This window comes from Rhinopithecus roxellana, chromosome 18 (assembly GCF_007565055.1).
Source record: "Rhinopithecus roxellana isolate Shanxi Qingling chromosome 18, ASM756505v1, whole genome shotgun sequence".
NCBI lineage: Eukaryota > Metazoa > Chordata > Mammalia > Primates > Cercopithecidae > Rhinopithecus > Rhinopithecus roxellana.
In genome coordinates, this window is record NC_044566.1 from 97,896,618 (window position 1) to 97,918,331 (window position 21,714).

The 21,714-nt window shown below is 41.5% G+C and overlaps 1 protein-coding gene and 1 non-coding gene across 3 annotated transcripts in view; one reads left to right on the forward strand and one right to left on the reverse strand.

Annotated features, from left to right (window-relative positions):
• Positions 1 to 21,714, forward strand: part of ABCC4 (ATP binding cassette subfamily C member 4) — a 292,989-nt gene that overhangs the window by 77,271 nt on the left and 194,004 nt on the right. For both annotated transcript variants that reach the window (XM_010358905.2, XM_010358906.2), the window contains exons 5-7: positions 18,471 to 18,560; positions 19,654 to 19,817; positions 21,292 to 21,417. In XM_010358905.2, the coding sequence (XP_010357207.2) occupies positions 18,471 to 18,560; positions 19,654 to 19,817; positions 21,292 to 21,417 (380 nt within the window). The remainder of the gene's footprint in view (positions 1 to 18,470; positions 18,561 to 19,653; positions 19,818 to 21,291; positions 21,418 to 21,714) is intronic.
• On the reverse strand, positions 18,806 to 18,910 carry LOC115894655. The gene has a single exon (XR_004054799.1). It is a non-coding gene; the product is annotated as a small nucleolar RNA U13 (small nucleolar RNA).

Here is a 21,714-nt window from a genome sequence, read left to right on the forward strand (position 1 = left end):
CCTGCAACTTCATTAGCAATTTTAATTTCACCCCATCCTGTGGTCCTGTGATCTTGCTCTGCCGCCATTTGCTTTGTGGTATTTTATTACCTTGTGAAGCACATGATCTCTGTGACCCACACCCTATTTGTACACTCCCTCCCCTTTTGAAAATCACTAATAAAAACTTGCTGGCTTTACGGCTCAGGGAGCATCACAGAGCCTGCTGACATGTGATGTCTCCCCAGACACCCAGCTTTAAAATTTCTCTCTTTTGTATTCTTTCCCGTTATTTCTCAGACCAGCCAACACTTAGGGAAATAGAAAAGAACCCACGTTGAATATCAGGAGTGGGGTTTCCCCGATACTTTATCTTCCGCCTTCTAAGATGTGTTGAGTCCCTGCAGACTTCCTAGTTTTCCTTTATGATTTATTACACGTCTATCCTAAAAGAAAATATGGAATATATGTATGCAGTATATCTCAAAGGGATGCTTTCTATAGATTTCTGTGTTGAGAATTTTTGTAATCACCCTAAGTGCATTGTTTAACCATTTAAGAGATACTGTGTGGTTCTCTTTTTAGAATTCTGTAAGTTGGGGGGAAAGGCATATTCCCTGTATCCAGGGAATGGATACTGTAGGAATACATGTATGTATTCTCTTGGATACTCCATCCAGAGTTCATATTATCAGGTACTCTTCATCTTTCTGGGGAAAGAATTCCCGTTTCTTTTAATCCTGTCATTTGAGAGCCCTCTCCTTTTGACCATTTCTTTCTTTCTTTTCTTTTTTTTTTTGAGACAGGGTCTCTCTATGTTGCCCAGACTAGTCTCGAACTCCTGGGCTCAAGGGATCCTCCTGCCTTGGCCTCCCAAAGTACCAGGATTACAGGTGTGAGCCACCACACCTGGCTTTTTTTTTTTTGAGATGGAGTTGTACTCTGTCGCCCAGACTACAGCACAGTGGCATGATCTTAGCTCACTGCAACCTCCACCTCCCAGGTTCAAGTGATACCCATGCCTCAGCTTCCCAGGTAGCTGGGATTACAGGCATGGTGGTGCATTTTTGTATTTTTAGCGGAGATGGAGTTTCACCATGTTGTCCAGGCTGGTTGCGAACTCCAAACCTCAGGTGATCTGCCTGTGTTGACCTCTCAAAGTGCTGGGATTATAGGTGTGAGCCACTGTGCACAGCCTTGATCTTTTCCTTCTCTTTTCTGGCATTGCTGCAGGTCAGGTATATTTTTAGGTCAGTGGTCAGAGCAGCAGACAGCCTCCTCTGCCACAGACTGAGTAGGAAGTAAAAAGCGCCCTCCCATGATGCACAGAGAGGCTGGGCTTGTGCACCTTTCCCAAGTCATGTCTGCCACCCTATGCAATAAGTAGATCTTGAAGTAAAAAAATAAATGCAGCATCATGTGCCAATGGTGAGAAGATTGCAGCCCCCTGTAGCTCTCCAGCTGCATCCCAGTCTTCCTGCCCTGTCTCCCTCTGGGTTTTCTCAGTGGATGTGGAAAGACAATTGATAGAAAATTTTGTCAACATCTGAGCCATACAATGTTGTGGTTATAGTTTTAAAACAGAACTTTTGTTTTTATTTAAAGCTAATTTTATTTCACTTTAGACTCTATATTGCTTTATATTTAGACTGAATAGTATGAAATTACAGTATTCAGGGCCAGGTGCATTGGCTTACACCTGTAATCCCAACACTTTGGGAGGCTGAGGTGGGTGACACACTTGAGGCTATGAGTTCGAGACCAGCCTGACCAACATGGTGAAACCCCGTCTCTACTAAAAATATAAAAATTAGCCTGGCATGGTCACGCACGCCTGTGAGCCCATCTACTCAGGAGGCTGAGGCACAAGAATTGCTTGAACCCAGGAGGCGGAGGTTGTAGTGAGCTGAGATCTATGCCACTGCACTCCAGCGTGGGTGACATAGCAAGACTCTTCTTTAAAAAAAAGAAATTACATATATTCAACTCCTTTGGGCCTTTTTACAAAACTAGCAATTTCATATGGTTCAAACTAACCTTTTGCCTATTAATCTCTAGATAGGTTTCCTTTCTGAGGATTCGTAGGGAGTCTCTTGAGAGTGTTAAAGTGAAACTGTGTGGTGTGTGTGGAGGTAGAGTTATCTCCCTGCACACACATGATACTTTGGATTTCCTCTTCTAATGTTATTTTCTAAGTTTCTGACAAAATTAGAATGAAGCAGTAGTGCTTCTTACATTGTCTATAATACATTAAAATGTTTGCTTCAAAAACCTTCCCCCCCCCATTTTTTGGTTTTACTTCTGATGTGAACTTGAATTGTACCTGGGCATTTTGTGAGACGTTAGTCTCATCAAGGGACAATTTGTCAGTCTTCTAGTTTGCTAGGAAATAGCTTAAGAGGAGCTAAGTTAACTTTCCGTAGCTTGGAGTTTGAGCTAAGAAAGCAAGTTAAGGAGGGAGGACTTGTTTTGTTTGGATTTTTCTAAGAGGAAATTTCTGCTGCTGAAGATAGGAGTGTCAGATGCGTCCCACCATCTGATAATTTTATTTGCCTCACTGGGGTGTGGGTACAAACTGGAAGAAAATGCTTTAGCTCAGTGGTTTCTCAAACTGCTCCCTGTTGTATTCATGAGGGGAAATATTCAAAATAACACTGGTGTCTGGACTCTTCCCCTAAACATTCTGAATTAATTGCTATAGAGAAATTTTAAAAGCTCCTGTGTGATACTAATAGGCCTCAAATGCGTGTTCAACTTAATTTTATGCTTTATAACTAAGACCTTCCAGTTCACAGAGATAGCATATGGGTTGCAGGTTTAATCCCCCTCACTGGTGAATAACTCCTTCGGACTTGTAGGTATAAGTCTCAAGCATGGTACCTGCTCATCAGCCCGAGTGTCCTACCATCTGGTCTGGGAATCTCATATGCAGGAGAGCCCACGTGTTGAGTCAGGTGTCCAGGCACTTTGCAGAAGACTCCATGAAGTCGGCTAGTGGCAGATTGGCAAGGGTAGAGATTGAGTGTGGACTCTGAGAGCTGTCACAGACTCAGAGCAGTCAGACCTGAGTTCACATCTCAGTGTTGTCATTTTCTAAGCTGTAAAATCTTAGAGAAGTGCATTCACTTTTCAGAGCCAGTTTCCTGATAACAACTTGTTGAAGACTATTTCCCCACTGAATTAAGTTGGAAAAATGTTATAGATTAAATGGCCATTTATGTGTGAATCTGTTTCTGGATCTTTTATTCTGTTTTGCTGATCTATATTTTCTTTTGTTTTACTTTAATAGTCAGGTGGATAGAATCTATTCTTTCTTCATAGCAAATTGTCTTAATTACTATAGCTTTATAAATCAAATACTGGAAGTTACCCAACCTGTTTTTTTTTTTTTTTTAATAATTGTTTTTGCTATTCTAAGTCTCTTGTATTTTCATATTGACTTTAGAATCAGCTTTTCAAGTTTTACAGGAAACTGTTGGGTTATGCATTGGAATTGTGTTAAATTTATAGACTTAGAGAGAGTGGGCATCTTAACATTATTTAGATTTGCAGTCTAAGAAAATGGTGTATTTACCTTTTCCTCAGTTATCTAGATCTTTATAAATTTCTTTTTTTTTTTTTTAAGTAGAGATGGAGTCTCACTATGTTGCCCAGGATGATCTTGAACTCCTGAGCTCAATTGATTCTCCTGTTTCATCCTGCCAAAGTGTTGGGATTACCAGCATGAGCCACTTACTCCAAGCCCTAGATCTTTAACTTGCCTTGTAATTATTAGGATAGAGATCTTAAAGATCATTTGTTATATTTTTATTCCTTAGCATTTAAAAAGAATGCCGTAATTCAAAGTATTATTTGTGCTGTTATAAATGATATTTTATTTATTTATTTAATTTTTTTTGAGACAGACTCTTGCTCTGTTGTCCAAGCTGGAGTGCAGTGGCACGATCTTGGCTCACTGCAACCTCCACCTCCCGGGTTCAAGCAATTCTCCTGCCTCAGCCTCCTGAGTAGCTGGGATTACAGGTGTGTGCCACTGCACCCGACTAATTTTTGTATTTTTAGTAGAGACGGGATTTTACCATGTTGGCCAGGCTGGTCTCGAACTCCTGACCTCAGGTGATCTACCCACCTTGGCTTCTCAAAATGCTGGGATTTCAGGAGTGAGCCACTCTTGGCCTCCCAAAGTGCTGGGATTACAGGAGTGAGCCACTGTGCCTGGCCATAAATTGTATTTTAAATTTTCACTTACCATTTGTTGTTAGTATATAGAAATACAATTTAATTTTGTACTTTTGCTTTGTTTCCTGAAACCTTGCTAAAGTACATTAAGTTGCAGTAATTTTCGGCTGTTTCCTTAGGATAGCTATTTAGATAATCATGCCTTTGGATAGAAACAAATATACTCTGTGTGTGTGTGTGTGTGTGTGTGTGTGAGAGAGAGAGAGAGAGAGAGAGAGAGAGAGGGAGAGGGAGAGAGAGTGGGGGAGAGAAGTCAAAATCTCCAGTTATGAGAGTTTTTCTCTTTTTCTCTTTAGTCATGAACTTTTTGCATCCTGGTTTACTGGATTCACTTGTATTTAAAAGTTTCTTGCTGGATTCATTTGTGCTTAAGGTTTATTTGTATTTAATATCCCCTCACTTTCACCACCGTACAATATTTGTGCTTTAATTATTCAGTTGTCTTTCCGCAATTTAAAAGAAGAAAAAGAAGAAAAAAAATAGTTTTTAAATTACCCACTGAAGTACCATTTCTGGTGCTCTTCATTCCTTCCCTTAGCTCCAGGTTTCCATTTGATAGAATTTCTTTTCAGCATGTAAAACATCTATTAGCATTTCTTTCTTTTCTTTTCTTTTTTTTTTTTTTGAGACAGAGTCTTGCTCTGTCACCCAGACTGGAGTGCAGTGGCACAACCTCAGCTCACTGCAACCTCCGCCTCCCGGGTTCAAGTGATTCTCCTGCCTCAGCCTCCTGAGTAGCTGGGATTATAGGCGTGTGACACCACACCTGGCTAAATTTTGTATTTTTAGTAGAGATGGGGTTTTGCTATGTTGCCCAGGCTGGTCTTGAACTCCTGACCTCAAGTGATCCACGTGCCTTGGCTTCCCAAAGTGCTGGGAATACAGGCGTGAGCCACCACGCCTGGCCAACATTTCTTATAGTACAAGTCTGCTGGCGATGAATTCTCTCATTTTGTTCTTTAATCTGGACAAATTTTTTTTTTCTTTTGAAGCACATGGTTGCTAGATGTTGAATTCTGGGTGATAGCTGGTGGTGTCTGCCCCTCTCCCCTCAAAGGTGTTCCATTGTCAACTGGCCTTCGTTCTTTCTGATAAGAAGTTAGCCATCAGTTGTATCTTTATTACCTTGTATGTAATGTTTCTATGGTTTTTTCTTTTTTTTCTCTTTGGTACTGATTTTCTAGAGGATTGATAATGATCCTAGGTATAATTTACGTGGTATTTATGCTTCTCGGAGTTTGCTGAGCTTTTTGGATCTTTGATTTGATTTGTTTTATTATTGTAAAGTTTAGGAAATATTTAACCATTGTATCAATTTTTTTGACTTATTCTCACACTCTTGTTTTTCTTGGACTCCTGTTACATATACATTAAACTATTTGAGATTGTCTTATAGGACAGTCAGTCTTTTTCACTTTTATTCAATCTTCTCTATGTTTTTAAACTGCTAGTAAGCCCAGCCAGTGATTTTTTTTTCTTCTTTCTTTCTCATTTCAATATTGCAGCTCTAGAGTGTTTATTGGGTTCTTTTTAAAATATTTTACACTGGCCAGGCATGTGGCCTGTAATCCCAACACTTTGGGAGGCCGAGGCGGGAAGATCACATGAGGTCAGGAGTTTGAGACCAGCCTGGCCAACATGGTGAAACCTTGTCTCTACTAAAAATACAGAATTTAGCTGGGTGTGGTGGCGAGCACCTGTAATCCCAGCTACTCGGGAGGCTGAGGCAGGAGAATCACTTGAACCTGGGAGGCGGAAGTTGCAGTGAGCTGAGATCACACCACTGTACTCCAGCCTGGGTGACAAAGGGAGACTATTTCCCAAAAAACAAACAAACAAACACACACTACACTCTTTTTGCTGAAAACCTCTGTCTCGTTACTCATATTTTCCCTCAGTTTCTTTGAACATATTAACCCTTTGAGTACATTTATACTTGTTTCTGTAAATCTTAAAATCCAATGTTTGTGCCTACTTGGATTTGCTTTTATTATTTATATATTCGAGGGGTTTGGTTTTTATTATAAACGCTGCTTTCTTTATTGCCCTGAGTTAAATTTTCTTTCTTATATGTCTAAGATTTTTTATTCTGGACATTTTGGATGATATATTTTATGTCTGACTTCTGATAATTCTAAAAAGTATTGAATTTTACTCTAATAGCATATTAACTGGCTGAACTCATAGGCGTGTTTTTTATGCTTTGTTAGGGCAGAACTTTGGAAATTTTAAGGTGTTTTCCAAGCTTCTCTAACTTGATGGGACTCAAGATTCAAGCCATGTGCCATTTGCGGGCCTTGTTAGGTAGTGCTTGTTTTTTCTTGGGCAAGTTTAGAGTTAACTCTTTTTTAGTGTAGAGTTTCTCAACCTGAGTAGCACTTGACATTTAGGGCTAAATAATTCTTTTTGGGGATGGAGAGGCTGTTCCATGCATTGTAAGATGTTGCACAGCATCTGTGGCCTCTACCCACTAGAAAGCGTCCCTCTAGTTGTAACAACCAGTAGTGCCACCAGTCATTGCCAAATCTGTCCTGGGGGGCAAAAGTGCCCTGTTTGAGAATTATTTTTCTGGATAGCGCTCTTGAATTCTAAGACATGGTCTCACTGGTGTTTCAACTGTATGCTGGGTGTGTTAATGATATGTAAATGAGGTTTCTGCACCCTGGTCTGGTGAGAATTTCAGTACCTCACCTCAGCTTGACCTTCAGTATCTCTATTCAGCTCACTCCTTAGCACTAGCTCTCTGTTAAGGCTTGGGTGGCCTTGACCTGTGCCTGTGCATCAGCCGAGGACTTGCAGCACCCCCACCCCATAGCCTTCTGGGGCCCTTCCCTTCTGATACCTCCTTACTGTCCAGGGCCATGCAGATGCCAGTGGCTTTAACTAACCCAAGCTCTGACCTCCGCCCCTTTGCTCAGCAGGGCTGCTGTGCTGTGTTTGGACTTCAGTTCACTGCCACAGTCGGAAAGTGGTGTCCTGGCTCAGAGCCAAGGCAATGCTTGGTGTCTGGAAGCATCTGCCTCCTAGTGTTGTACAGTTCTGGGGCAGAGGAGTGGGCTGTTATGGTATAAGCCATTTAGCCGTGGCCAGAGCCCACTCTCTCTGCTAGTTGAATAGCCCAGATGTTTATGAGCTGTGGAGCTGGGAGCTCCAAGTGTACGGTACAGGGTGTGGTCATGTGGGCTGTAGGAAATGCCTGATTAACTTCCTTACTGAATAGATGCAGGGTGAGGGCATATGCTAGACTGGGGGGGCTCCGGCATCTGCCATCTGTCACCTGTGTGCTTAACAAAAACCCCAATCCCGGGCCCATCCCCGGCCTGACCTGCTATTTCAGAATTTCTAGGGAAAGGGTCTGCAAATCTGTATATTTAATTTGTGCCCCAGGGAAGTTTCTGTGCTGGAGGATGGCTAAGGGATCAACAGGTGTGGAGAGGGAGGCCGGACGTGGCTTCCTTGGAAGGGAAAGGGCTGCATGAGGCTCTGCATTCCTTTCCCCAGGACTTATGTTGAAATCATGGCTGATGATTTAGTTTTTAAAAATGTTAATTCAGTTTTTAAATTTTAGCTTTCTTCTGTTTTTTCTGCCTTCTAAGACATCCTGTTATAGCAAATTTTTAAATTTTTTCATTGCCCTGAAAATGTTTTTATTTCTCCTTTTTTTTAAAAAGATATTTCTCTAGGTTTAGAATTTGTATTTTGTGGTTATTTACTTTCAGGCCTTCAAACATAATTGATTTGTTTTTAATCTTTTTCTGTTAAAAATTTAAAAAAATTGTGGTAAAATATATGTAACAGTCAGGCATGGTGGCTCACACCTGTAATCCCAATACTTTGGGAGGGTGAGATGGCCGGATCACTTGAACCCAGGAGTTCAAGACCAGCCTGGGCAACATAGTGAAATGCTGTTTCTACAAAAAAAAAAAACAACAAAAAAACCCCACAAAAATCAGCCAGGCATGGTGGTGTGCACTGGTAGTCTCAGCTACTTGGGAGGCTGAGGTGGGAGGATTACCTGAGCCCAGGAAGTTGAGACTTAAGTGAGCCATGATTGTGCCACTGCACTCCATCCTGGGCACTGGAGTGAGACCCTGTCCCAAAAAAAATCTATCGCATAAAATTTGTAATTTTTGCAAGGCGTGGTGGCTCCTGCCTGTTACCCTCTGGCGTCCTCCATTTTACTTTCTGTCTGTAATAATCTGACTACTGAAGGGACCTCATCCAAGTGGAATCACACCATATTTGTCCTTTGGTGAGTGGCTTATCTCACTTCGCATCATGTCCTCAGATACATTTAATATTGGAGTTTATGTCATACATTTTCTCAGTATTTAGTGAAAAACTTCTGCCTCACCCTGATCCTCAGCTGTTGTACTGCATATTTATTCAGCTGTAGTGGGAAAGGAAAGAATTTCAGAGATTCTACCCTTTTCTGGCTTCTTGCTCTGGCCAGCTGCCTGTGTCCTGGTGTGGGTGAAGTCCTCATCTTCTGCTTTCTACCACCTCTGGAACCCATTAGCTGAAGGAACAGGGTCATTTTCTCTTTTGGGTCTCTCCTGGGGGTAATAGCTGTGGGCACAGGGCTGCTATTTGATACGCTTATCATCGAGTCGAGAAAGTGGGAAGGAGGTACCTTGGTAAAGAGTGTCTGTCCCTCCTCTCTCTCTGCATTTTTCTCCTAATTCCTTTATCCTCATCAGTGAAAGAGATGAAGGCATTACTGCATTTGGTACGTTTGCTTGTAAAAATGTGTGTTAGTGAAGAAGTCATTATTAAGAGTTTTCTGACTTCTGTCATTTTTTTTCCTGCTGCACAAATCTCTTCATTTTCTTAAAGCGTCAAAGATAATCTTTGAAAAGGGAATGAATGATGGAATGAATTTTGCAGTATTATAGTATTGTGCACTGTTACTTTAGGATTACTGAATATCTGGCCTACTTAAAGTCAATACTTTGATAAATAAACAACATTAGGAAAAAAGGAAAATCACATATGTAATATATTTTCATTTTGACCGATTCTTAGTAAAATTATGGTGAGTCTGTAGAGTGTAGATTGCTTCCTCCAAGTACTTTTGGTCTGAAAGAGGGCACATGAAACATGTCGTATATGAGAAGCTACATTATAAACACATTTCTTATTTGTTTCTTATAATTTTCTATTAGAAGTGGAAAGCAGGCTGGTTGCATTGGCTCACACCTGTAATCCCAGTACTTTGCAAGGCTGAGGCAGGTGTATCACTTGAGGTCAGGAGTTTGAGACCAGCCTGACCAACATGGTGAAACCCCATCTCTACTAAAAATAAATAAATAAATAAATAAAAATTAGCCAGGCAAGATGGCACATGCCTGTAGTCCCAGCTACTTGGGAGGCTAAGGTAGGTGAATCTCTTGAACCCGGAAGGTGGAGGTTGCAATGAGCCAAGATCACGCATGCCTTTGTACTCCAGCCTGGGCAACAAGAGTGAAACTCTGTCTCAAAAAAAAAAAAAGAAGAGAAACATGATAAAAAAGATTTTAAGAAAATGATGATGGATGCCAAACACAATGGCTCACGCCTCTAATCCTAAAACTTTGAGAGGCCAAGGCGGGAGCATTGCCGCACACGCCTGTAGTCTGTTACTTGGGAGGGTGAGACAAGAGGATTGCTTGGACCCCAGAGGTGGAGGCTGCGGCCAGCTATGATCATGCCACTTCAGCAAAAAGAGCAAGACCCTGTCACACACACACAACAAAAAGATGATAGAAGTTTGGTTTTTTCTTCCTCTTCAATGGGGGTATACTGCATTTATATTCTCCTTAAGATGATCCTTCTCTGCCCTAACCCTAGACCATATATTTGTCCCCATGTGTGTCCTCACTGTCCCTTCTTTACCCACTCCTGGGCTTGTCATCCTCTCCATATTTTCCTTTTCCTTCCTGTTGCCCTGCCAGTATGTCTTGCCCATCACTCTGTTCCCTTCTCAGTCGATAAACCAGTTCAGTTGGGGCTTGTTTTTCAGGCAAAGAAACTGGTGATAGCAGGGTCTGGGGCTGAGGGGTCTTTCAGCCATGGTGGGGGGATGTGGCCCCCCTTTGAAGAGATTGTTGTCAAGCCTTGTTACATGTTCTTTCCATGGGTATTGGTAGAGTTGATTAATTAGATTGTACTAATTTCCTTCAATAGATATTGATTGATTGCCCCACCGCTCACTGAAGCACTAATTTTTTTTCCTTTCTTTTCTTTTCTTTCTTTCTTTCTTTTTTCTTTTTTTGAGATGGGGTTTTGCTCTGTTGCCCAGACTGGATTCCAGTGGCATGATCACTGCTCACCACAGCCTTGAGCTCCTGGGTTCAAGCAATCTTTCCACCTCAGCCTCCTGAGTAGTTGGGACTACGTGCATGTGCCACCATGCATGGTTAATTTTTAAATTTTTTTGTAGAGACAGGATCTCACTATGTTGCCCAGTCTAGTCTTGAACTCCTGGGCTCACATGATCTTGCCACCTTGGTCTCCTAAAGTGCTGGGATTACAGGCATGAGCCACCCCACCTGGCCTACAGAGAACTTTCTGTATAGGTTTTCAGGCTTATATTCCAGCCATGAAAAATCAGGTGAAACAAAAGAAAAGCCCCAGAAGCCAGTGAAACTGTCAGATTATAAAGAACATACAGGTTGTTGATTTTGGATGGACATTTTCGTCTCCTTAAATTTCTTTTCTTTTACAGAATTAGGGAAGGAATGTGACTAACTTTGTAGACTAGTCACCCATCATGTGTACGAGGAAGGAGGATATGAGCCAGTCCCTGGGTCATCCCCTCAAAAACAAAGATTATTGGTTTTAGATTATGCAGTCGTTAAAGTAGATGTGTTGTTACTAAGCAACTCTGGCCAACAGTATTGGAAAAATACAGGCAATTTTCTGCTTCAAGTGACTAAACATACTCATTCTAGTTGCCTGTTGCAGAAATACCCAGTTTAATTGAAAGCTGCATTATCTCACAAACTCAACTCTGGGGTAGGGTCATGAACCGGGAAGTAAGCAAAACATAAAATAAATAAGATAGATAATACTTACTTTATGTGCTTATTCATACCGTATTTACTCTGACTTGACTTACAACACTCATAAGCCACATCCCAGTCTAAAACAGTAGTAGGTAATGGTGTGACATTCTGATGAGAATAAAGAGGCACCGGATAGCCTGACAGCCAGGGGCAAGATGGATCAGAAAGTACCGGTATCCGAAAAGTGTGGCTACTTGGGGACTCTGCGGGAAGAGCATCCCTGTCCACCAAGGGTCATTGACACCGGGTCAGAGCCATTTTGTTGTGAGGAATTTGCATCGTGAAGGTGATGAACTGCAGTTTGCATCTTTTGTTTTATTTATTATTATTATTATTTTATTTTTGAGAAGGAATCTCACTGTCCCCCGGCTGGAGTGCAGTGGCACAATCTTGGCTCACTGCAACCTCTGCCTCTTGGGTTCAAGCAATTCTCCTGCTTCAGTCTCTCCAGTAGCTGGGATTGCAGGGGCGTGCACCACCACGCCCGGCTAATTTTTGTATTTTTAGTAGAGACAGGGTTTCACCATGTTGGCCAGGCTGGTCTTGAACTCCTGACGACTTAAGGTGATCTTCCCTCCTTGGCCTCCCAAAGTGCTAGGATTACAGGCATGAGTCACTGCGCCCAGCCGCATCTTGTTTTAAAAGGACTGTTAGAGAGCGGAGAAAGACATCTGTTAAAATGAAGATTGGATTAATGCATTTAATCCAAGAAGGGATATTCATCTCACCAGTCTGGAAAACTCACTTCCATAGAAACGTCATTCTCTCCTCCCACCTCCTTTTGATGGTGATATTTATGTGGCCACACTGATTAAAATAAGAAAGAAGAAACAGTTTATATCTGTCAAATGAAGCTAGATATTACATGCTTTATTTTTAAGAAATTGAAAAAAAATAATGTTTTGTTCTAGATTGTAGAGTTTTCTTGTAATCCCAAACGTATTTCCTTGCCTGCCTTCAGTAGTGAGCAACTATCAAATGGTGCCCTGCTCTGATGGTGTTTACTTCCACCATTCACTGTATTGTTCTTGAATGGCCATGCAGATTCTAGAGTAACCAATAATTAGATACTCAGATGTTTTCCAGTTTTCAGTTATTAGATTTTTAGATGTCTTCTAGTTTTTGTATGTTACACATAGCATTTTAATGGACATGATTAAAGCTGAACATTTGGACACATCCTTCATTTCCTAGGGTATACAAATTTCAAGGCTTTTGCTATGCTAGATTTCCTCCCCAAGAGTTGTTAATTACTTACATTTTCCCCAGTGAAATGAGACAGCCCTGCAAGTCCAGATTTGATGTTATATTTTAATCATCACTGTCAATCTCACCAATTTCATAGGTGAAAAATAATGCATTGTTATTTTAATTTACATGGCTTTGTGTAATAGTGGATTTGAGCATTTGCATTTCCTTGGCCATTTGGGTTTTTTTTTTTTTTTTTTTTTTTGGTGAATTTCCTGCACACATCCTTTGCTCTTTTAAAAAAAATTGGTAGGCATTTATAATTCATATTGATATGTAGGGGCCGTTGATTTATTAAAGATATTTTGGGTCTGGGATGTATACTACAAGTTTTGATTTCAGTTGGTTTTAGTTGCCTTTTATTTGTTCTCATGGTAGAACAATTTTGTTTTCACAGGGAAAACAAATTTAATGGTGTCTTTTTATAACCTGTCAGATTAATGAAGCATAGAACCAAAATATTTGCAGAACATTAATATGCAGATTTTTTTCTGTACGTTGGATGTGAACTGTTTTAAACTATAACATGGACACTTTGTTGGAACTAAACTTTAGTTTTCTACATTAATGAGAAACACTGGTAACTTTGCTTCATTAAAAAAAATTGCTTGTTCTCTGTCAGATGTAAATAGTTTGACTTTATTATTATCTTCTCATCTACAAAATAGGAATAATTCTTACTTGGTAAGTGTTGTTTTCTTGTTCAGTTGTCTGGCTTACAGTAGGTGCTTACTAAATGGTAGCTTGATTTATGATCATAATGACATAAATGAATATGACTTGGTCTATATATTCTGGTAGCTACTGAGGGTAACACAGATATGTGATTACACTAATTATACTTCTGAGGATGTGAGCAGTGGTTTGTTGTTGTTTGTTGGTTTCTTTGGTCTTGATTTTAGGTAGAACTTAGATTATCAATTTTATACGTTCTTTTTAAATGTCAAATCCTTAAAGCCAAAAGTGTACTCTAAGACTTGCTTTAGCTATATCTCACAAATTATCATTATCATTTACTTTAAAATATTTCAAATTTCCCTTATGATGTCATCTTTGACACATGCTTATTTAGAAATGTTAATATTCAGATATTTTGAGTTGTTAGAGATGTCTTATTGATCTGTAATTTAATTCTGCTGTCACCAGAATACATTCTGTGTAACATTTTTATGTTCAGATGTTGATTGAAATTTACTGATGGCCCAACATAAGGACTATTTTGCCTTAAAGGTTAGAAGTATACAGTAGTAAAATTCTATTACCCTTCCCCATCTTTTGTACTATTGTCGTATATTTTACTTCTGTGTCCAAAATGCACTATTACCATTTTTGCTCTAAGCAAAATGTTTTTCAAAGTAATTTGTCTTCTTTTTCTTTTTCTTTTTTTAGACAAGATCTCACTCTGTCACCCAGGCTGGAATGCAGTGATGTGATCTTGGCTCACTGCAAACTCCGCCTCCTGGGTTCAAGCAATTCTCCCATGTCAGCCCCCGAGTAGCTGGGTCTACAAGTGCAGGGCACGATCCCTGGAGAATTTTTATATTTTTTGTAGAGATGAGTTTTGCCATGTTGCCCAGGCTGGTCGCGAACTCCTGAGCTCAAGCAATCTGCCCGCCTTAGCCTCCCAAAATGTTGGAATAACAGGCGTGAGCCACCACACCCAGCCTGTCTTTTCTATTTACTCACATTGGTCATTTTGGTTTCTGTTTATTCTTTCTGTAGATCTGAGTTTCCATCTGATATCATCTCCTTTTAGCTTGAAAGGTATTCTTTACACTGTTTTTTACAGTTCACGTTCATTGCTGATAAAGTCTCTCAGAAAATGTCCTAATTTCACCCTCATATTTTAAAGGACATTTTTTGTTGGTGATAGAATTTTGAGTTGACAGGGTTTTTTTTGTTTGTTCTTTTTTTATTTTTTTTGAGTCAGAGTCTCACTCTGTCACCAAGGCTGGAGTGGAGTGACGTGATCTTGGCTCAGGCAACCTCCCAGGTTCAAGCGATTCTTCTGCCTGAGCCTCCTGAGTGGCTGGAATTACAGGTGCCTACCACTGTGCCCAGCTAATTTTTATATTTTTAGTAGAGGCGGGATCTTACCATGTCAGCCAGGCTGGTCTCGAAGTCCTGGGCTCAAGTGATCTGCCCGCCTCAACCTCCCAAAGTGCTGGGAATACAGGTGTGAGCCATCGCGCCTGGCCAGTCCTGTTTGTCTTTCTTTCAGCACTGTAAATATTGTTCTGTTGTCTTCTTGTTTGCATTGTTTCTAGTGTGTCAGCTGCTGGTTGTTTTTGTTGTTTCTCTGTGTTTAATGTGTGTCTAGGTATAGATCTCTTTGTTTTTGTCCTTCATTGGACTTGCTAAGATCCTTAATAATGTAAATTAATATTTACTACCGACTTTGGTAAAATTTCAGTCATTATTTGTTCATATATTTTTTTTCTTCCCCTATTTCTTCTGCTTTTAGGACTCCAAATACATGAATATTTTATTGCTTAATATTCTCCCATAAGGACCCTCAGTCTTTGTTCTTTTTCTTAACCGTTTTTTCTGTCTATTCTTCAGATTTCAGTTGTAAACTATAGAAGAAAGGGTTAGCGATTCTGGGAATAGATCAATGGAAAGTAACTGCTATTAATGATATCTAATTCATTTTTTATTTCAGGTATTACCTTTTCAGTTCGAGAATTTCCATTTGATTCTTTTTGATATTACCTATCTCGCTCCTAAAAATCATATCTACTTGTTATAACCATATTTTTCTTTAACTCCTTGACGTATTATAATAGATGCTTCATAGTTGCTGTTTACTAATTCCAAAATCTGGATCATTTCAGATTTTTTTTCTATTGCCATTTCCCTCCTTTGATTACAGGTCACATTTTATTGTCCCCTTGCATATCTAGTAATTGTTTTACTATGTTGAACATTATGATCGATATACTATAGGGAGTCTGGATTAAAGAGCATTGAGTTTTGTTCATGCAGGCGTTAACTTCCTGGCAGATTGGCCCCTTTAGCATTGAATCCATCTATCTATCTGTCAGTCAGTTAATCATAGGGCGGGTAACTCCATTCTGAACTTATTCCAAGTGCACAGCTGTTAATCTAGGGTGAGATCTTTATTACTAAGACATAGCCTTCCTGGTGTCTCAGTTGAATGCCTGAGGCCCCAGTGGGGATTTCCTTCCTCTCCTCGGGTGGCATCTCCTGCTGCATGACCTCCAGAATCTTCGGTCAGCACTCAGCCCCATAGTTGTTGCTTTCTTAGGTCTCATGGAATCTGGCCCTTCTTATGAAGCCATTGGCAAAGTATCCTGAGTAAATCCCCACTGAAACTTCTGGGGCAAACCCTCTGCTACTCAGGCTCACAAATTCCAGATGCTTCTACAACTTGGAACAACCATTTCTTCTTCCACAGCTCAGTGAAGCTGTTCTGTTTGGGCAGAAAATGTCCCCAGGCATAAAGCCAGGTCAGTCCCGGGCCACCACCTATATTTCACATCTCTTGAGGCTCACAGCCGTGTGTTACCTCTGGTCCGGTGCCTGAAAACAGCTGTCATATGTTTTGCTCGGCGTTACAGTTTTGCAGGGGAGGGCAAGTCCTCTCTCATGGTCGGAAGCAGAAGCCTGGCAGTTTGCTTGTCAGCTGTGTCTTCCTAATCTTTTTTGAAACGGAGTCTTGCTGAGTCTCCCAAGCTGGAGTGCAATGGCATGATCTCAGCTCACTGCAACCTCTGCCTCCTGGGTTCAAGTGATTCTCCCGCCTCAGCCTCCCGAGTAGCTGGGATTACAGGCATCTGCCATCATGCCTGGCTAATTTTTGTATTTTTGTAGAGATGGGGTTTCACCATGTTGGCTAGGCTGGTCTCGAACTCCTGACCTTAGGTGATCTGCCTGCCTCAGCCTCCCCAAGTGCTGGGATTACAGGTGTGAGCCACCGCGCCCGGCATGTCTTCCCCATTAATAATATTCATGGCACTTCATGATATTTTTTATCCTATCTGGAGTATGACTGATTTTATTTCAGCAGATCCTTAATTTCTGAGTTGGCAGTAGAGTTATCATTCACTTAGGTTAACTTCTGTTACAGCCCGTGTATCTGCCCAGCCTTTTATTCCACCTCTGTACCTGGTCATGTATTACTACTGGTAATACATGAATTACAAGTAGCCCTCCTGGTGCACGCAGAGAACTTTGTCTTTTTCACAAATTGGCATCTGTGCCATCTTACCTAATCCTCATTGTCTGCAGCAGATGCCATCTGTGGATGATGGTTCAAGTTGGGCACAGTTGGTTTCAGATTTCTTGAAAAGGGTCAGCTTAGGCATAGAGTTTGGTGTTGACATTTTGCTTTTATTTTGTTAAAATTAGGTATCTAATTAACATGCTTTAAAAGTGTGGTGTATTTTCTGCATGTGGGATTAACATACTTGTATGTAAGATTGGCTTTCTAAGTATTCACAGATAGTTTGTAGTCAGTAAGGCACATTACGTTCTGTTTCTTTCCTGCAGGAGCAGGCTGGTCTCTCTCCTTCCCTCTCTTCTTCTCCCTCACCTGCACCTTTTCTTCTTTCTTTGTATTTTATGATTGATTCATTTATATTCGCATAATAGCATTTTTAAATTTTTCTTTTTTCTTTTGTTTTTGAAACAGAGTCTCACTCTGTTGCCCAGGCTGGAGTGCAGTGGCGCAATCTCAGCTCACTGCAACCCCCGCCTCCCAGCTTCAAGTGATTTTCTGCCTCATTCTCCCAAGTAGCTGGGATTACAGGTGCACACCACCATGCGTGGTTTAATTTTTGTGTTTTTAGGAGAAACAGGGTTTCACCATGTTGGCCAGGCTGGTCTCGAACTCCTGACCTCAAGTGATCTGCCTTCGGCAACCCTAAGTGCTGAGATTACAGGTGAGAGCCACTGCATCTGGCTGTTTTTTAACTTTTAAAAGTGTTTTCACTTCTATCTGTCCCTTTTTTTTCCCATTCACATAGCCTTGGTTGACAGTCTTGTTGCCTCTTGCCTGGACTGTTATTCCAGCAGCGACTCATTCTCTTTCTTCCAGTAGTCTCCTGGCCAATCACTTCTACTGTTTAACCTTCCTTAAGTTGAGTTTCTCCCTCTAACTTGAAAAACCACACATACTGCTCCATATTGCCTTCCATAAGCTTCACCTGCTTCAGCCAGGTTTGGGGTGTTCTTTATTCAGCAGCCCCCACATCCCCCTTCTCCGTACTTCTGTCCTAGCGAGGCCTCCCCTGCAGCACCCTTCCCTTCCCTCCTTAAAGTCCCTCCTTGATCGTCTAGGGTCTCTACCACCCAGTGTCCCTCAGTTGGAACTGCCCCGAGTTCTCTGTGCAGGTCACAGTTGAATCACAGGTGTCTGGACATAACTAGCCCTGTTTCCCAAGGCGAAACCCATGACTGTGTCCCCGCATCTGTTGGGGCTCCTGGTGTCCTCCAGATAGTTGATACTCTGTAAACATTTGTCATTTCCCATTGATCACATTGAAACCCTGTGATCCAGGCAGAGTGAAGAGAGTAAGGCCCCGTGTGTTTAATTATGTTGCACATCGCCTTAATGATTGGTATGGATTTATAGTCCACATCGTCTCATTTCATTCCTTTGACAGCCTCTCTGTTCTTCTCTAATTTGGCTGAAAATTACTTTGGTTGGCTCTTAAGTAGAAACTTACATCATTTTATACTTGGGGGCATGTCCAAATTCACTAAATGAGGTGAGAGATTTTTCTTCTCCTTTCTACCCCTCGCTTTGCGGTCCTGGTAGGACACAGCTGCCACCACTAAAGGTACTGGGAGGGGCCAAAATGCTGGTCCTTAGAGCTGTTGTCTTGGGTTGTCTGGTCTTGACATCACACAAGACTTCCTCAGATCTGCTGTGTCCTAAGCCTGACTTAGTATCACTGTATGAACACAATTCTCTACCTACCTCTTTTATTTCAGGCACTTCGTCTTAGTAACATGGCCATGGGGAAGACAACCACAGGCCAGATAGTCAATCTGCTGTCCAATGATGTCAACAAGTTTGACCAGGTAAGCTGCAGTTCAGGGATCCTTTTTCATTGCATTAAACACCCCTCTTCCCCCTTTTATTCTTTCTGGAGACAGGGGCTAACTCTGTTCACACTGGATTGCAGTGGCAGGATCATAGCTCACTGGAGCCTTGAACTCCTGGGCTCAAGTGATGTGCAATCCTCCCGCCTCAGCCTCCTGATTAGCTGTGACTACAGGTGTGCACCGCCATGCCCAGCTAATTTCTCTCTTCTTTTGAATTTTCATGTCAGATGGGCTAATGTGGCAATGTCATAACAGAATTCAAGGGTGGCACATCTCACACATGTGCATGAACACCCAACTGTCATGCTGATGAACTATAAAAGGATTGCTGGCTAATTTCTTTTTTTATTATTTGTAGAGAAGGGATCACACCTTGTTGCACAGGCTGGTCTCAAAATTCTGGCCTCAAGCGATCCTCCCACCTTGGCCTCCCAAAGTGCTGGGATTACAAGTGTGAACACCGTACCCACCCAGGGTCCATTGTTTAATACTTACCTTGTGGAGGTATCATGTTATCCAGGGCATTCTAGCTGCTGGCCATGTCCATTTTGCACTAGGACCACTTTTTTTTTTCTTTCCAATTATTCATTCACAGACATGAACTAAAGCCTCCGCTCGGTGTCAGGGACAATGAATAAGACTTGGTTTCTGTTCTGAAGAAGCTTACGGCCTGTCTGGGAGACAAATACACAAGTAAATTACTGGAGTATGTGGTGGGCACTATAGTACAGGCTTTCTTAGGGTACTGGGGAGCCCCAGGGCATATGGGAGCTGAATTCTGTGGCAGAGAGTTCTGGAAAATGCTCAGCTCATCAGTGAGATAGTCACTGATCAAGATCTTCTAATGCCGCTGGTCAGATTCTCTTTCAGGTCTCCCAGATCCGCTGTTTGTTTCCCCAGAATGGTTTCATCTGTGGTGGGTGCTTGGATTTCTGCTTTAGCAGGTCTAAACCCACTGTGGTCATTTCTGTTTAGGATTTGCCTGTTCTTTTCCAGCGGATCGTTTCTGTACTGTGTTCTTACTTGTTTTGCTTTTCTAGAGTCCTAAGAACGCTCTTTTTCTTTAAAGGTGACAGTGTTCTTACACTTCCTGTGGGCAGGGCCACTGCAGGCGATCGCAGTGACTGCCCTACTCTGGATGGAGATAGGAATATCGTGCCTTGCTGGGATGGCAGTTCTAATTATTCTCCTGCCCTTGCAAAGCTGTTTTGGGAAGTTGTTCTCATCACTGAGGTAAGAGAAATACTGGTGTGAAAAATGTCATATCTATTTGGTAACATCCACAGTCTTCCCGATGCTTTTGTTCAGAAACAAACTAAATGCCTTTTATTATCTCTTCTTTGCATATGTTGCAGCTCTTCAGGCTTAGCCAAGGGGGCCTCCATCCTTATGCTGAAGGCGAATCTTCAAGGGAGAAAGGTGAAGGTATTCACCGGCTCCTCCCAGCCAGCTTTTCAGGCGCTGTGGCTGCAATAAGTAGAATGTCCTTAAGCAGAAATCACATATATAGAAGTTAGTTAAACATATAATGAATAACAATAGTTTGAAATATTTCATAGGCTCCATTCTAGCTGCATACATCTTTACTGTGCTTGTGTGAGAGCTATTTTCACATGTGTATACATGTGTGTGTTATTTTTACTTCAGTATTTCCATTAAATTGTAAGCTTCCCAAAGGCAGGGTGAATTTTAATGATGTATTTATAAAATCACACAGTCCTAGTAGCGTATGTGTTAGGAATATGGTTGTCATCTGGTCATGGCAGCTGACGCCTTTGGGAGACCGAGGCAGGTGGATCACGTGAGGCCAGGAGTTGGAGACATGCCTGGCCAACATGACAAAACCCCGTCTCTACTAAATTTTAAAAATTAGCTGGGTGTTGTGGTACATGCCTGTAATCTCAACTACTTGGGAGGCTCAGGCACAAGAACCACTTGAATCCAGGAGGCAGAGGTTGCAGTGAGCCAGGATTATGCCAGTGCACTCCAGCCTGGGTGACAGAGGTAGACTCTGTCTCAAAAAAAAGAAAAAGAAATACAGCTTTTGGTCAAGAGGTTAATGATGATAAAATAAATTAGACTTGAAGCAGGTCCCAATGAATTGGAAATGAGTCATTGTCAAGGTTGTCAGCTGGATCGAGAGGAGCCACTGTTGGAAGTGCATTGAGTTCTTTGTATTATGCTTTTGCTTATGGTGTATTTTCTACTTGGACCTTCCCCTCTTTGCCATCTGGAGAAACAGTCCTTGTCCTTTGAGGCCCTGTTCAAATGCTCCCAGTCCTCTGAAGCTTTTTTTTGCTCTCCTCTTTCCCGGTGGAGTTAACAAACAGCCCTTTCTTTTCTGCTCCTCAGCACTTCATTCTCATTTCAGTACACTCCACCCACTGTGTTACTGTCAGGCGCGGGTGCCTTTCTGCCTTCCCTGCCCACCTGTGCGTTCCTCCAGGGGACAGATTACACCTGACTCATTTCCATGTCTTCCTCAGCAGATACTACAAATTCTCCAAAATACTTATTGAGTTGGGATAGATTGTTGACTTCCTAATCGAAGTCTTTTTCTATTTGTATTTTGAGTAGGACCTGTCTGTGTTGACGGAAGCAAAAGCGCTCTAGGGAACCATGTGATGCGGGTCCCTGCCTGTGCGTGCCGCTGATAAGGGCAGGCTGTGATCGCTCAGGCTCATCTCCCATGTCTGGTCCCCCTTAGGAGTAAAACTGCAACTTTCACGGATGCCAGGATCAGGACCATGAATGAAGTTATAACTGGCATAAGGATAATAAAAATGTACGCCTGGGAAAAGTCATTTTCAGATCTTGTTACCAATTTGAGAAAGTAAGTTTTTGTATACATTGTACTGTATTTTTGTACTTTGCTATTCTTGTCGAATGGTTTTAGAAGTTTTACTGTGTGTTCACATTATGGAAGGTTCAGTACAATCCATCCCACTCCCCACGCGTGGCAGTTAGGTTAAGTAGAATGGTGGAGAATGTTATTTTCACTTGGTCTTCCATTTACCATGTTCTTAAACAGAAAGCATGTATGCTTCTCACTAATACGGAAGTGAAATTCCAAATGTTTCTGAATATCCCAAATCCCAACAACGATTCTAAGATGTTAGTATTTGAGAAT